The following is a 17,747-nucleotide window of genomic DNA, read 5'->3' on the forward strand; positions in this document are numbered from 1 at the left end:
CCAACAGACGCAATGTCTTTACTTAGTCCAGATATACGTCTCAGCTGTGTGTTGTTTTCTTTAAGATTGGTCAGGAATTTTGTCTGCTGGAGACTAAATTGCATATAGGCACGACTCCTAAACTGACCTTTCACCCTTGCCATGTTATACATATATATTAAGGAGGAAAATGTTTCAATATGTTAGCCTTAAGAGTGAAATGGCCAGGGAAAGCATGGTGTAAGAGAGCATTCGATTATATCAAAGTTTTCCCTTGTTTGTGTGTGTGTGTGTGTGTGTGTGTGTGTGTGTGTACAGATAGATAGATAGATAGATAGATAGATAGATAGATAGATAGATAGATAGATAGATAGAGGCAGACACAGAGAGAGAGAGAGAGAGAGAGAGAGAGAGAGAGAGAGAGAGAGAGAGAGAGAGAGAGAGAGAGAGAGAGAGAGAGAGAGAGAGAGAGAGAGAATATATTAGAATTCATTGAAAATTTAAAGACACTACAATATCCCAACACTTTTGTTCTTCTGCTTTCTTTCCTTATTATTTTAGCACTCAAAAAATCCCCACCAAAGTTTATCTTGATTAATTCTTTACAGTTTAGATAATCAGCAGCGTGTGTTGGTATTGAGAAATATCTCAATTGTAGGATCACCAGTTTTGCAACATGTGTGGCAGGGAAGATGAAACAGCAAATATTCAGAAAGAAGTTACGGGCCCTACGGTTTGGCTTTTTAGCATTTTGTACATGCTCATGCAACCCTTGATTAGGCAGATAATGAGGCGCCTGTTGATTTTATTGCTTCTATTCTGGTTATTTTCCTCTGACCTGCAAGCTAATCGTTTTAATAGTTTGATTACAATCAATTATTATTTATTAGCAGTCTGCACATGCTCGAGTGCACCCCGAGGGGATGGTCTGAGGTGATATGAGGCACCTGTTGACTCGACTGTTTTCTATCCTGGTTAGTTTGCTCTGACCTGTAGGTTGCTTGTTTTGATGTTTCAGTTAAAGTCTTGAAATGCCAACTATCAAGCAACAAATACTTTCGGGGAAAAACCAACGTAGGGAGAAGAAGATTTGAACTGACATTAGATTATGACTTTTTATTTAAATTATCACTTGGAATTGCAGTGACCAAATAAGGGCCAGAGCTGGGAAGCTGTTTTGTTTTATGCATCCAACATTTCATGATTACACAATCAAGTGATGACCATGCATTTCTGAAACAAACAAACCAACATCACTTCTAAATACACTGACCTCAAAAAAAATGAAATAGTCCTCACAACTGGGGTTCAGAATAGTCAACAATCAATCACATTAAAGTAATTTTTAATAGCCAAGTGCATTTCCTGAGCAAAGGTACAAAGGTTAAGTTGAACATGCAACTTCTTGTATAAACGCATGGGGAACATTACACATACAGATATTTCATAGTTCATAAATTTAGGCCGCAAGTATTACATAGCACTTATGAATAAAATCTTTTAAATTATATGGACGTCTTAGTGATCCAAGCTGGGGGAAAAAATTCTAAGCAACCCTGAAAATAGTAATGTATTGCTTATCGATGGTAAAAATATTAAATAACTTGGGGCATCAAGATGCCACATTTTTAATATCCCATCACCCTACGTATGATTAACAGTGTAATTGCTAACTTCTTTAATGACATGTTCTTCCCTTTAACAAATGTTGATGTTATCTTCAGGCAGGTACAAAGGACTTTGTTCCAAAAACCTAACTCATCCAAGGGAGAGCATAATACTTCCAGAAAGTTCTATTGTATCATCTGCAGAATTTGAATTGGGATATGAATCAGAAAATACTGCCTTCCTTTTGAAAACATTCCTTGTCTTCCCACCAACTTACTACAGAAGTATCACTGTTAAGACTATGCCATTAATCCAGAAGCTTGGCGTTAGATGGCCTGAAGACACCACAAACAAAATTTCACTTGCTCGTGTCATATCCTCTTCTTACACAAATCCTGAGGAGAAGAATAGCTGAGAGAATTAGGAGTAATAAAATATGCCAGCAAATTTGTGGCAGACTGCAAAGAATATCCTCTCACTATTGGAGGCACAGTTGACTTGTTCAAAGTCTTTAGCTGATCATGCTGAGAAGTCTTCATCTAAAATCGCCTCATACTTCATGAGGAACTGATAACATGGATATTAAAGAGACGAAAACAGATGGCAGGCCATGATTTGATCCCGTCTTTAGAGCTGTGGATGACAAAAGAGCTGAGGAACCTCTTTCTAAGAGATGTTTATGTCAGGGTTCCAAGTGACAGGAGTGGCATTCTACCAGTTCTGACTGGTTCGGGCTGAACCGGTAGCTCCGACGATCAGCTGGGAGCGAACCGGTTCACTTCGACGATCAGCTGGGCCTGCCCACCTACCCTTGCATTTTACTGACTTATATCCTGTCAGCTGAGTCACGCAGCAGTTCGGAGTGCCACACCTCAGCTGTTTTCCTCCCCAGCAGCAATGCGGAAGGTAAGTTTTCTCAGAACTGCATGGGCGTGCAAAGCCCACAATCACCAAACCGGTTGTTAAACTGGTAGGATCCCACCACTGGTAACACCCTTAACGAAAGACATTTTTGTTGTGTATCTGCATTAAGAACGTAAGCGCAAATGATTTTTAATTTTTAGTTTAGATTTTTCTTCTTCTTCTGCCTTTATTATTTTTATAAATAACTCAAGGTAGGGAGCACACCTAACACTCCTTCCTCATATTTTCCTCACAACAACAAACCTGTGAGGTGATTTGGGAGAGGGAGACAGAGAAAGAGAGAGAGAGAGACTGGTCCAAGGTCACCCAGTTGGCTTTCATGCCTAAGGCAGTACTACAACTCATCATCTCCTGGTGATTGGCCCAAAGTCACCCAGTCAACTTTTATACCTATGGTGGGACTAGAACTCACAATGTCCTGGTTTCTAGCCTGGCGTCTTATCCACTAGACCAAAGTTAATTGTAAGGACCCTGGTTATGTGTATAGAGGTTACCCCTCTGTGGTTGTGTGCTTCACTTTTCATCCCATTGTGTTTTGCTTCAGTTTTACACACACTGTTTTCAGCAACCTTAGGGTTGCAATTTAGGCACCTCCACAATATTTCTTTTTCTTTTTCTGCTTTGCAGCCAAGAAACTGAATTGAATAATCTACCACCATGCTTAAAAAAAAAGAGGGATTTAAAAAAATAAAGAAGGAACTATCCCTGAGGATGTACAGAGTTTAGAATTCTTTTAAATAAATCCAGCCATCCCTCTTACAACTGGAAGGGTTTGAAGTCACAGAACATCTAGTGCTTGGAGGGGGTTGGGTTGCCTTCCTTGCTCCCATCCTTTTCAAACATCCCCCCCCCCAAAAAAAATCTTAACAATGGTGATAATAAAAGCCCAAAATATAGAGTACTGGTTCAAAAGCAGAAACCGGAGGGATTTTTATTTCTGAAGCCGGGATTGGAAACAGTACTTGAGCTCCACTCAGCGTTACTTTTGGGATTGCCTGCTGTGTGTGAGTGTGTGTGTGTGTGTGTGTATGTGTGTGTATGGAAGGGGGGATTTCTGTCTCAAAGTTGTGTATTCTTGTAATTTTATAGGGTTTCTGGAAGATGAAAGCCACTCCAGCTAGAGAACCAAGTCGGGGAGCAGAGGTGACGCAGGCAAAGTTGTCATATTAGGGTGATTTATCAAAGGAGCAGTTGAAATATTGATAAAGGAAGGAGGGAGGTAATCCAGGAAGAGAAAAGGAAGGGAGAGGGTCTGGGCACGAGAAAGGGGGAAAGGATGCTGTGTCGAGTTGTTCAGAAAAAAAAACTAAAACATACCCTTAACCCTGAGGATATGTGAAAACTGCTGCAGTCTGCAAGGCTTCTTAACACAGGAAAGGAAACTCACTCCCTTGCTTCAAGTTGATCTTGTTTTGAGGATAGAGTGAGAGGGAAAGCTCTCTTTTGCAATAATGTGGCTGCTGGACTATTAGATCTGGGGAATAATTTTTTAATCAGCTTATCCTTTGTCATAGTGGATCTGGATTTCTCAATCATCCAACTGGCTGAAGACAAAGTACGCTCCATAAGGTAAGTGTTTGTTATGTTCTTTCCAGCTTTAGCAAGGCAAAAAGAGAGAGAAACTTGATTTGGGTTTGGTTTTTTTTAGGCTGTGAGGCTTCGTAGGAGTGGGAATATTCCCTCTTCTTCTATCCAACTCTGATTATTTTACACAGGTAGTTTCACTTTGGTCAAAGTTGCATGTTGTTCGTGGCAAATATATATGTATATCTGGGAACAGTGAGGAGAGAATGAAGATTAGCCAGCAGAGAGAGAGAGAGGGACAAAGGAAAAGTTGAGGATAACCTCTTTAAAGGAGAAGTTTATCATCGGTTTGTTCCTTCAGGAAAAAAAAAATACGAGAAAAGTAAAAATGGGAACATCCTAGATTATTTCCCCTCATTTGATTTTCTCTAGAAATGTTATAAAATTGCTCCCAACATTCCTGGTTCAGTGTGGATGGAGGACGATGATGGCTGAGGATGATGGAAAGGGAAGCTAGGATTGTCTAGAGAGTGAGAATCAATCTCCTGAAGCTTATCAGAGTTACAACTGAGAATAATTACCCTTTTGTTCCAGTTGGTCGACTAATCATTTAAAATAATATGCCTAAGGTAATTGAGGCATTGGGGGGGGGGAATCAAAAGCTTTCGGTAAAGAAAAATAGAAAAACGGGGGGGGGGGATTATAAAACTGAACTTTTAAACACTATCATTTGGAAATGATTGCAAATCCCCACATGAGCTCAAACACAGATCTGTTGTTTCTATATCCCTGAACAAGCCCCACTGTAATGAACGAAGATGCTTGCTCCAACTTAGCTCAGGTGAATATCGAGTAAAACTTGCGTTGAGCTTCAGGAATATTTGTTTGTGCCCCCCCCCCCCCCAAATCTGGCCAAGGCAGCTTCTGAGATGAGTGGAAATGCTCACCCGTGGCTTGCTTTCCAACCAACTTTATTCCATTAAACGACACTGAACAGGAAATGCCCATTTGGGACAGACAGGCTGCGTCTATGGCAAGAATTTAATCTGGTTTGCATTTGCAAAGATCTGTGTTGGAAGCATTGTGCTCCAGTCTTATGTTTTATATATTACGAAGCGCACATTTTCCTGGGTTTTGTGCAACTGACTTCTAAGTAAACATGTGGAGAACACACAGGTCACAGTTTAAGCAGAAGGCAAAGGTCATGGCTTGGGAGAAGAAACAAAATGAATTGAATTCCCCTGTAGTTTTCTGAAACACTTAAAACCCAGTTCTTTTCGTTTAGGTGGATTTCATATATTTGTGAGATGAATTTTCCAGGAATAATCCTGGGTAGCATTCCAGTCCTATTATTAGCTTTTTTTAAAAAAAAAAAAGAGGGGGGAAAAAAACTATCCCTCTTCGCCAAATGTTTGCATAAAAAATTTCTTCTGAAATCGATCTGGCTCCCTTTCAAGGAACGTCTTAATAAAATCCTTATTTTCATTTTATTTTTGTTAACATACTTTAACCGAGAAGAAGGGCCAACGTTTTGCTTCCTTCCTATCACGCTTCCACGTTTCTTACAACATTACTCTTCATTGTAAGTTAGCGAAGCTGCATTTGCTTCTAAGGAAAGAGAAAAAAAATGCAACCTTGGGCAGTCTGAACTATACAAGTCTCACTTAGAGATTTGATCTTGGGATTGTTTTAATGCGTCTACGTTTAGGTTTGGGAGAAAGTGACTGTAAAAACAGCCATTTATTTTGACAGCAGATATAACACTGGCCATGTTACTTCCACTGTTGATAACTCCCGTCCAGACGTGTTTACATGACCAAACAGTGCAGTAGTTGCAACTACTGTACAGGAGTTCAGTGGCCCGAGAGCAGTGGCAAAGGAATAGTCTTAATTTACTCAAATGGTTAATGCAAGTATTAACGTTATCTCTCATCATCTATCTGTAGCTGCTTTTGGTGTCGCCAGTGGTGGTTATTGGCGAAAGGGATAATGGGCTAATAATTCCAGAAACAAGGATAGTGGGTAATGAGAGTTTCATCATTGCTTAATACTTGTTGATAGTTATGGTCTATGAGCATACAGACACAATAGTTTAATGCCATTGATTTAAAATGGCAGCAAATTAAGCAGTCTGTGCCCATTAATGACAATAGGAACTTAAGTAGTTAGCTTTAACTGGCCAGTGGCCAAGGATTTGCATAATTAGACCAATGGCTATATAACACACACATACAAACCCACAACCCCCCTCCACACACACACACACACACACACACACACACACACTACTAACAAAGCTGTAATGTAGGCATTTCATTTACTTCTTTAGAAGTACAGTGTCTGTACTTTGTTATGTGTTGTTGATATTATTATTTTGTAGGAATAGAGTTGTTTAGGCAAATGACTTTTCTTTCTTTCTTTTTTCTAACTTCATCTGCACCACATTATAGGGTGCTAAAAAAAAAACACTCCTGAACAAGAAAGAAAAACGTTCATTGCAATTCATTAAGTTTTATAGAGCCATGCTACTATTCCCTTCTCAGCGCCAACGTTAAAGGTGCCTTAGCTTCCCTTTTTTCATACAATTTTTGCACAACATTCATTGTAAATGCCTCTAATCGAATTAGTTGGCAGTTTGAAGAATCAAATATCCAAAGTGAAAATCTCTCCCTCCTTCTCTTCCTCCTTTCTCCTTATTCTTTTTGAACTTTCAAGGAAACCCAGACAGACAATTAAAAAAAGAAAACCAACAAAGAATGAAAGCAATACTTGTTGTAGGATTTCTTTCCCTAGAGAGTCCTTCTGCTTGAGGTGTCATGATTGGATTTACCCATAATGACATTGTTTGGAATCTATTTCACAAAAAGGAGACCTTTAGTTCATCTCTCTAATTACTCCTTCTATGTTGGTTTGAAGGCTCTTTCAGACATCCAGTCGCAAACCAGGATGTTCCAGACAGTCCCAGACACTTCGTCTTACGTCAAGGTAAGACATGACACCATCTTGAAGCAGGTAATGTCCAATATTTACAATATTCATATATGTGATAAACCATTTGTTGTGTCCGTTCGAAAGTGTGGCTCTTATGTCAGTTGATGAATGGAGAAGGAAAACCGATAGGAACAGTTAGTTATTCACCACTTACCTCCCGTTGTACTTTACATCTTGAGAATGAATTTCTATAACTTGTTCAGCATTGGCAGTTCTACCCTATTTGGCTTTCTTTTCTGGTGTGTTTAAAGAGGGGTATTTCTTTTGATTCACACATATTTAGGAGCTCCATCTTAATTTTGAATCACCCCAAACCTTGTGGTCTTCTGTATCACATGTATTTTGTGTGTTTGTGAGTGCATTCTGATTGATCCAATGGAAATGAAATGAGGAGAAGCAACCTAGAACTAAGGATAAATTTCCTGACAGTTAGAACAATTAATCAGTGGGACTAATTTCCTCCAAAAGTTTTGGGTGCTCCAACACTGGAGGCATTTAAGAAGAGATTGGACAAAGTAGTAGGGTTTTCTACCTGAGCAGGGGGTTGGACTAGAAGAGCTCCATGGTCCCTTCCAACTCTGTAATTCTGTTAAGAAGTTGTTCTGTCAACTTCCTTCTGTGTGTGTTTTCCCTGTGTGTGTTTCCCTCTGTGTGTGTTTTCCCATGGAAATGTTCTTGCTTATGTCAGAGGATGTGCTTAAGAAAGGCACCTAAGTTTCACACCAGAACCAGTCTTGCAATATCCGGGAGATTGGTTCCCTTCAGCTTCTGTTTATTCTTAGGTTCCTTGAGAATTCCTCTCTCTTGGTGGTGTTGTAGAATGGGTAAGATTCTTGAAGGTGATGTAAAGTCCTACTGCTGGAATTGGTTACGTGGTGTCATGGAGGCTTCCAGGCTGTCTACACTTTCCAATCAGACCCAATGACACACAAGGAGTGATTGCCTACCCTGGGGATTGAGTGGAAGTGTTCAGAGATAGGAAGGTTATGGAGCTGAGATTATGGTGCAACGAAAACCAGGAATTCCACACAGACAGCCTTTAGCACTGAAAATTCTCTTTGGGGAACACGTATAACGTTTCATCCAATTGAATGGGAATGGGTTAAAAGAAAATAGACATTACCAGGCTTGTTTGTTTATTTTTAATTTTGGTCTGCGTCGTCCCACATGGAAACATTACAAGATCTTAGATACATCAAGATGGGCTTAGCCCTACTATAAGAAACAGAGCTCCCTTCTTACAACAGGACTTCTAAGTACAGGTAATCCTTAACTTATGAACACAACTGAGCACGACATTTCTGTTGCTAAGCAAGGCAGTTATTCAGTGTTGCCCTTATTTATGCCTTTTTTTTGCAGCCATTGTTAAGCGAATCACCGCAATTGTTAAGCAAATCTGTTCTGAACTAGGCTTCCTTAAAAAATACGAAGCAGAGTCTTGGTCCCAGCAAAACCCCTTTTGTTTACACAAGTGTGAATTCCTTTCATTCACAGTCAGCAAGGCTTAGCAAAGAGTCTTTCAGAGGAATATTTATCAACACGAACCTTATCTTGCTAGGAGAGCTGTCAGATAAACTAGTTTCCAAACAGGGTGAGGTAACACTTGGCACAGAGTCTCTTATAGTCACAAACAGAACTTTCCACTCTTGAAACAACCGAAGGAACAAATTGTTTCCTGCGAAAGCCCACTCCCCCATTCGCTCCTCTAATGTTTCCTATGGGAGGGGCCCAATCACCTCCTAGGTGTGGCTTTACTCTTAAGTCAACCCTGATTTCTTAGTTGTTCTTGTCTTCCGGCAGTTCTGCGCATGAGCATACTGGGAACAGGCTCCAGCTGTTCTTCTGCCTCACTGCTGTCTAGCTACCTCCCTGCCTCCAACACAGAGCTTTCATCTGAGTTTTCCTCAGCCCCCAGGACTGGCCCATGTTCCTCCCCAACCTCCTCACTGTCTGACTCTACTGCCAGCTCTGCTGGCTACCGGTGGGCCACAACAGAATCACATAGTCATTAAGTGAAGTGTTTCCTCATTGATTTTGCTTGTCGGACCACAACACAGCTGGCTGGGAAGGTTATACATGGTAGTCACAAGATCCCAGGCCGGTTGCCAAGTAGCCAAATTTTGATCACATGACCATGTGGATGTTGCAACGGTTGTAAGTATGAAAAGTGGTCATCAGTCACCTGCTTCAGTGTTGTGGCAACTTCAAGTGGTGACTAAAAGAATGGCTGTAAGTCGAGAACCATCTATCAAGACCTTACTGAAGGAACAGATCTCACCAATCATCATGGGGGGAATCTTAAGACTTAAATCTTTTTTTTCCCCTTCTGCTGCTTGTAACTAGCCTTTAAGAATCAAAATTCCATTCTCAAAATCCTTTTATATGTTTCTTGGCCCTGTTAAAATAGTAGGACAAGGTACTCGGAAGAAGGAGGGAAGTTTTAAATGTTAACAGGCATGCTACATGCTGGATTTTCAATCAGGGGACGAGATTAGTAATAATTGAACATTGTAAAATAATCTCTCACAGAGGTGATGGCTCAGTGACTAAGACGCTGAGCTTGTTGATCAGAAGGCGGTTCGAATCCCTAGTGCTGCATAACAGAGTGAGCTCCTATTACTTGTTCCAGCTTCTGCCAACCTAGCAGTTCGAAAGCATGTAAAAATGCAAGTAGAAAAATAGGGACCACCATTGGTGAGAAGGTAACAGCGTTCTGTGCGCCTTTGGCATTTAGTTGTGCTGGCCAGATGACCACGGAGATGTCTTCAGACAGCGCTGGCTCTTCGACTTTGAAACGGAGATGAGCACTGCCCCCTAGAGTTGGGAACGACTAGTACAGGGGTGGCGAACATGCGGCTCGCGAGCCGCATGCGGCTCCCGGCCAAAATAAATGAGGCTCTTTGCCTCTTGTCATTATTTACTATACTGTGGCTCAGATCGCGCGCTCCCTTTCGGAAGCTGGGGAGGTCCTTTGCAGGCAGCTAGAACGGGCCGCCTGCAAAGGACTTCCCCAGACTTGCTTTGAGGAGCACGGGGCGACTGAGGCTAGTTGTGAAGCCCCAAAGCCCCCACTGCCACGGGAAGAACTGCTGCCACCTCCTCCTCATCCTCCTCTAACAGGCAGCACTGCCGGATTTGCCGCCCGGCGCTGCGGCTGAGATGAAGCCGCCAAAGCTCCAGCCGGCATCTCCGTGCGTGGCAGCGGCGCCTCCCCTCCGCTCGGAGCAGCTGAGCTCAGTCAGCGCTGGGTTACCCCTGCCCCCTCCTCCTCCTCCGCCGTGCTTTTGAGGAGCCAGTAGGAAGGCGGGGGGGGGGGAGCAGGGGAAAAAAAGCCTCATGGCTCATCAAAAGCACGGAGGAGGGGGAGGGGGCAGAGGTAACCCAGCGCTGAGCTCAGGAGCAAATCTGGTGATTCTGTTGGAGGAGGAGGAGGTAGCAGCAGTTATTCTGGTGGCAACTCGTACTCGTCGGCATCTTCAGCAGAAGCCCTGCCCACAATGAAGAAAGCAAAGATGGAGCAGATCCACGCAGATGACATCGCTGCAACATGACTGGAGGAGGAATTCTGGGAGTTGAAGTCCACAAGTGTTAAAGCTGTCAGGTTTGAAGACCCCTGGGGTTTTTTTTCCCTAAAGGGTTAGGGGTGCAAGGGTCTTGTAACTTGACAGCTTTAAGAGTTGCGTGCTTCAAATGCCAGAGTTTCTGAGCCAACATTTTGGTTGCTAAGCAGGAGCGTTGTTAAGTGATACTGATATTATATAACACTTTGAATTAAGCGGGTACCTTGAAGAAACATAACTTTGAGTTTCAAATAATACTGATTTCATTGTTGTCTTAGGTGACATCTGTGAAAAAAATTCGGGTGCTCAGGCATAAAAATGTGCTGCTCAAACACTATACTTTTCTGCTCACATCGAAAACAAATTAGAGGGAACATTGCTTCCGGGTCTGTTTTGGCAGGTCACTGCGTGGTGTGGCTCTCTGACTCTCACAGTTTAAAATTTTGGCTCTTTTTGTCGAACTTGTTCGCCACCCCTGGACTAGTATATATGTGCAAGGGGAACTACAAGACAGCCAATTGTCTTGTAGTGCCCAACTTTGGAAAATAGTTTACCCAAAACATGGTTTTGCCCCAGGCCTGAAAATCAGGAAGTGGTCCTGAGTTCATACATTGGTTCTGCCGATTTGTGAATAACAAGTTAGTTTTTAGTCCAGCTGCTGTTTCTCTGAGTGTTTTTTTTTTTTTGTTATTTATGAATGCGTGATGGAAGGATGTATATATTGAAATAATAAATAAATATGGGGTCAGTAAAGGCAGATGCACTGTAGTTAGCGGAACATTTTTGCCTCCCTTCCTTGTCTGAAAGTATCACTTTGCTTATCTCTATGTAATATGTCTCCTGCTGGCTAGAGTAACATTCTCAGGACTTTCTATCCCTTCATCCCAATTCATTTTCTCCCCTGATTTTGAACTGGGCAGTTCACATTCTTCCTGGACCTTTCTCCCCCTCCCTCCATTATAAGTACAAGCACCCTACAGGCAATGTATGGCTGCGAAATGTATGTTGCAATGTATGGCTATGAACATTGGACCATAAGGAACACCGAGTGCCAAAGAATGGAGGCCTTTGAACTCTGGTGCTGGAGAAGACTCCTGAGAGTCCCTTGGATTGCAAGGCGATCAAACCGGTCAGTCCTAGAGGAGATCAACTCTGACTGCTCTTTAGAAGGCCAGATCCTGAAGATGAAACTCAAGTACTTTGGCCACCTAATGAAAAGGAAGGACTCACTGGAGAAGAGCCTAATGCTGGGAAAGATAGAAGGCAAAAGAAGAAGGGGACAACAGAGAATGAGTTGGCTGGATGGAGTCCCCGAAGCAGTCGGTGTGAGCTTAAATGGACTCCAGAGGATGGTAGAGGACAGGAAGGCCTGGAGGAACATTGTCCATAGGTCGCAATGGGTTGGACATGACTTTGCAACTAACAACAACAATCCTGTAGACCTTTAGCTGTAGATTCTTTATTTTCCTTCCTATAAATCTCATCCCCCCAGAGCACTTTCTTACAAAAAGTAGCTTTAGTGTTTCTCTCCCCATGCATTCTTTCCCCTGCATAAAATCATCTGCTATTCAACACATAGATTCTTTCATAACCTGGGATGCATTTTTCTTAGATGCTACAATCCTACTTAGCTTTAACTCTATCGTTTTCCCCAAACTGACCGGGGCATAGCCTACTTACCATTGACTTTGAGTAGGCATCAAAAATTGGCAGTGAAGCTAAGGATTTTATGGAAAATATGGATTTTGAGGCCAGCCTTTGAAAGTAGATGCAATGGATCTTTGCTTCAGACTGGGCAAATTCTAGGAAGTTTTACAGAATTCTTATTCTTATTATATCTATCTATCTATCTATCTATCATCTATCTATCTATCTATCTATCTATCTATCTATCTATCTATCTATCTATCATCTATCTATCTATCATCTACACCAAACTTGGTAAACAGATGACTTACTCTCTGAAAACAAATACTGTGAGGGTAAGCCACCCCTATCACCCCCTCAGGGTGTGCGTTCTGTTAAGATACAGTTTGTCGTGCCTTAAAATGGCTTCTACTGTGCAGCGCAGTGGAGTTGCCATGGTAACAGTACTCCACAAGGGGGTTCCCTCTGGTAAAGGGGAAATCCAACCTTAGAAATTATGTTTGGTCTGGACATTTTCCTATAATAAACACTATAAATAAATACTCGGGCAATGCTGGGTCATCGGCTCGTATTTTTAAAATAAAAAGAGAGAGAGAAACTAGCTGAATAGATGAGACGAAAACCAGAATTTCCTGGCATTTCTGCCTTAAACCGAACAGAGGTTTGCTCAGCTAAATTGGAGAAGGAAAAATATGGAGAGGAAAATTTGTTGGCACGTAAGAGCTGCCATTTGTTTTCGCAAACAGAGACATTTGAAACAGATGATTAAAATCTTGGTCACAAATGTGGCTTCTTTCAAAACTCGCTTGGGCCCAGGATTATGTTTAAATAGCGCACGCATGCTCGTGTACACATACATGCGCAGAGATTTTTTTTTCCCTTTCCCCTACAACATTTCTCAAGAATGTAAACAAACCCGGCCTGAAACATCTGGATTACACATTTTAAAATCAACTCCAGTATGTATCCAGAATTCTAAATGCAGGCAGCTGCTGCTTTCCTTGTCTAAAGAAGGGTGTGATAAAACCCATGCGTTGTGTGAAAATTGCTTCTTTCCTCTTTGTCAGGCTGGTCTAATGAACTTCGCAATGGGATTCTTTATAAACAGAAATGGCAGTAACATCCAAAGACAAGCGGACTACAACATCTGAGCTGGACCTATGGATGTTTACTTTCAAGTCAGAAAGAACCCAATAAGGTTCACCGACTTGTGTAGGAAGAGATTCCATATCTTGCACATCGGATTAAAAGTAGTGAAGTTGCAGAAATTGATATTTCCTACCTTGGAAATGGGACACAGTGGCTCAGTGGCTAAGACGCTGAGCTTGTCGAGGAGAAGGTTGGCCGTTCAGCAGTTCGAATCCCTAGCGCCGCATAACAGAATGAGCTCCCGTTACTTTTCCCAGCTTCTGCCAACCTAGCAGTTCGAACGCATGTAAAAATGCAAGTAGAAAAATAGGAACCACATTTGGTGGGAAGGTAACAGTGCTAAATGTGTGCCTTCGGCATTTAGTCCTGCCAGCCACATGACCATAGAGACATCTTTGGACAGCACTGGCTCTTCGGCTTTGAAACGGAGATGAACACCGCCCCCTAGAGTCAGGAACGACTAGCAAATATGTGCGAGGGGAACCTTTACCTTTACCTTGGAAATATGCAGCTTGAAGCAGATATTCTGAACCAGAATATCTGCTTCAACCGAAGCCAAATATTATCAGCCTCTGACATCTCTGGTTCAAGACCCAGGTGCTATGCCCCAGGGTGAGCTCCTGTTACTTGTCCCAGCTCCTTTGAGGGGTTGCCACAGAGAGGAGGGGGGATCAAGCTATTTTCTAAGGCACCTGAAGGCCAGACAAGGAATAATGGAAGAGAGATTCAACCTGGAAATATGGAGAAATTTTCCGATAGTGAAAACCATCAACCCGTGGAACAGAAGTTGCCTTCGGAAGAAGTCCCCTTCTTCTTTTGCCCTCAGTCTTTCCCAGCATTAGTTCTCTTCTCTATTGAGTCCTTCCTTCTCATTAGGTGGCCAAAGTATTTGAGTTTCCTCTTCAGAATCTGGCCTTTTAGAGAACAGTCAGGGTTGATCTCCTCTAGGACTGACCGGTTTGATCACCTTGCAGTCCAAGGGACTCGCAGGAGTCTTCTCCAGCACCATAGTTGAAAAGCCTCAATACTTTGGCACTCAGCCTTTCTTATGGTCCAACTTTCACAGCCGTACATTGCAACTGGGAAAACCATAGCCTTGACTATAGGAACTTTTGTTGGCAGGGTGACTTAGAAGGGTGACATAACTGTGACTTAGCAAGAAGCTATTTCATATCTTCTCTTGTACCCTCTCAATGCCTTTTGCAAAGGAGAGCTTAACTGTCAGTTTCCAATCTTTTAACCTATATTCCACAGTCACCATTTGTGTTACATTCCTCTTTTGCTGACTTAACATAAAACAGATTCCTATGTTCACACTGAGATGTTCTCCCGTATACACACACAAGCACTCTGTAAAGCATCACATTTTAGTCCAACCTTTTTCCCCCCAAGAATTGAATTCTTGGAAAAATGAAGCATAAGCTTTACACTACTCAACAAACTGGTTTAATCTTTTTTTACATTTCAAAGTGCTTCAATTTAAGCTATTGAAAACAATATGTTGCTGTATGGAATGCGGAATGATTAAACCGTAACAGGCATCACACAGTGATGTTCAAAAGGCAGCTTTCAAGCTCCCTTCTCCCAATTCGATGCATTGATTAAGCATTGAATGTATGGTAGCCAACATTGCAAATTTATTTCTCAACATTGGATTTTATACTTGATTCCATTCAAATGGACAATGTCTGTAAAAACCATTGGCAAAGTTCTCTAGCAAACTAACAGCTTCCCAATTGAACAGGATGGCAACTTATTTAATGGTATCATTTATCCAAAGTGATGCCAACTCTGGGCCTTTATAGAAGATGTATCGTAGATCTGACTAACTAGACTCTAGTTAGTCAGATCTACAATACGTCTTCTATAAAGGATACTAGAGGGTTGCCTTACCTTGTGTTGGCATCCGGAGAATCTTGCTGTTAGCTGTTCGAAGGTTGCTTTTCATTTGTGTTGATCTCAAATTATATGGCAAGACAAAACAGCAAAACGCCCATTCCTACTGAACTCGGTTAAAGAATGAATGAGTCTTTAGTATTTGAGGCGTTCTTAACGGAATAGTGAGCTGCATGAGATGGGATGTATTCCAAAGCATGAAGTCTAAAAAATTTCCTGATACTATCATGCGCCGTAGACATAAGCAACAGACGTCTGTTTGTTTGTTTCAAGGACAGATTGTTTCAGACCAAGCCTGTTTTCACTATTCGAGTGGAAAGGAAGCTAAATGACTCATATAATATTGAATGCGCACACACAGATCCAGAATTCAAGTATAAATAAAGCAAACTTGGGAATAGCTTAAGCTGAGTTAATGGCAGACACGCTTTGCTCGCAAAACTTCTCACTTTTAGCCTTAGGCATCTCCAGATAGGAGAGGAAATGGCTTCTGTTTGAAGCATTTAAGAACTGATCCTAGTTAGTTAGCCAAGCGAGTCGACCTGATAGGTTCCAAATATTTTGCTCTTCGAATTATATCAGCCTTTGGAAGGTCAACGTTATGAAAAGAAGGTTTTAAAACATTTAAGATGAAATTGGGAAGCACTGTCATTCTTTGGTCTCAGTTTCTTGAGTCACTCTATAGTCGTCTCTAGAGAACACTGTGGCATCATTCTACTGGGTTCTTGATGGAACCCCCCAAAAAGCAGCAGATACCCCAAAATTTAAATCACCATGAAATAAAAACAGGACAATGGCATTCATGGTGTGAAAAGGAACAGCTTTTGGCATATATGCAGCATTTAGGATAACCTAAAGGTACAATTCTGTCTCCTTAGATGCGATAATATTATTCTAATGAGCGTTTACCTCAACGGGACTGATGATTTTATGAAATTAGAAATACAAAATCATACAGTTCTATTCTGTAATCAAGGGTACAATCTGTAACACACACACACACACACACACACACACACACACAATGTTGTATATATCCTCCAACCCCCAGATCAGATTTCTCTTCCATCTCCTCCCAGCAGAGAAGTGAAAAAGCTTTTGCATAAGCCAAAAAAAGCAGCCAAATATACTTTAATAAAAAGGAAAAATTATCCAAGTCATTTGAAAAAAGAAAAAAAAAACAACAGCTTCAGCACTTACGTTTATAGAAATAGTTTTGGCCATTGTTGTTCCAATCGTTAAAGTCCTTGGCTGTTCAAAAAAAATTTGACAAATCATGGTCTATTCATGGTAAAAAATCTATTTATTTCTTCATACAAAGTTAAGAAATTTGGGAAATATCTTGTGCCAGTTCAGGGAAAAAAATTTTTTTTAGTTTAGCTGCCCTGAAAAGCAGCAGCCAACATGTGTTAATTATTACAGGGCCTAATATTGGATTACAGTTTTTTCCCCCAAGCTTCAAGAAAGCTCCACTATTTTTTCTTAACCTCCAGAAACTAGGTGCCTACAATTATTCTTTTAAGGTTTCATTTGGCAATACTTCTATTGGTGATTAACTATCTTTCTAAGGAAAACCAGACTGGTGGTCCCTGAGATGTGGATACTGTCGAAATGCAAAGTAAATAACTTAAAAGAGAATGATGATTTAGGAAGGCTTTGGGAATTAATAGGTGAATTCAAACCGGCCAGCTTGTTGTCATCTTTTCATGAGTAGAGATAAAATACAACTGTGTATGGATCCAAGGCAGTGATGGGATTCACACAATTTTACTGCCGGCTCTGTGGATGTGGCTTGGTTGATGATAGATAGATAGATAGATAGATAGATAGATAGATAGATAGATAGATAGATAGATAGATAGATAGATGATGGATGGATGGATGGATGGATGGATGGACGATGGATGGATGATAGATGATAGATAGATAGATAGATAGATAGATAGATAGATAGATAGATAGATAGATAGATAGATAGATAGATAGATAGATAGATAGATAGATAGATAGATAGGCAGGCAGGCAGGCAGGCAGGCAGGCAGGCAGGCAGGCAGGCAGACAAATAGATGATGGATGATGGACAGATGATAGATAGATAGATAGATAGATAGATAGATAGATAGATAGATAGATAGATAGATAGATAGATAGATAGATGATAGATAGATAGATAGATAGATAGATAGATAGGTATGATGGATGATGGATGGATGATAGATAGATGAATAAATGAATAGATGATAGATGGATAAATGGATATATGGATATATGGATGGATGATTGGATGTGTGGGTGGGTGGGTGGGTGGGTGGATGGTGGGTGGATAGGTGGGTGGATTAATAAATAAGTAAATAATGGGGAAACAGTTGTGAAAATGGATGAAATAAAGCCTGTCAAAGTTGGTCTATAGATAGAAGGAAAAATGACAAATAATATCCACACTAATTTACACATAGCCACACACACACA

At 41.2% G+C, this 17,747-nt stretch overlaps 1 protein-coding gene and 1 long non-coding RNA gene across 5 annotated transcripts in view; one reads left to right on the forward strand and one right to left on the reverse strand.

Annotated features, from left to right (window-relative positions):
- The window catches only part of LOC309396289, a 394,508-nt gene that overhangs the window by 184,068 nt on the left and 192,693 nt on the right, over positions 1-17,747 (reverse strand). The gene's annotated exons all lie outside the window — the stretch shown is intronic.
- Positions 1-17,747, forward strand: part of FLI1 (Fli-1 proto-oncogene, ETS transcription factor) — a 142,976-nt gene that overhangs the window by 33,689 nt on the left and 91,540 nt on the right. The window contains exons 2-3 of one of the 4 annotated variants that reach the window (XM_081961299.1): positions 4,026-4,080; positions 6,952-7,047. In XM_081961299.1, coding sequence (XP_081817425.1) covers positions 6,982-7,047 — 66 coding nt within the window. In that variant the 5' untranslated portion in view covers positions 4,026-4,080; positions 6,952-6,981. Of the gene's footprint in view, positions 1-3,909; positions 4,081-6,951; positions 7,048-17,747 lie in introns of those variants that run through there. The other 3 variants (XM_081961302.1, XM_081961300.1, XM_081961301.1) reach the window with 3 other exon arrangements.

Source organism: Natrix helvetica (assembly GCF_964273705.1).
Source record: "Natrix helvetica genome assembly, chromosome: 8".
NCBI classification, from domain to species: Eukaryota; Metazoa; Chordata; class Lepidosauria; order Squamata; family Natricidae; genus Natrix; species Natrix helvetica.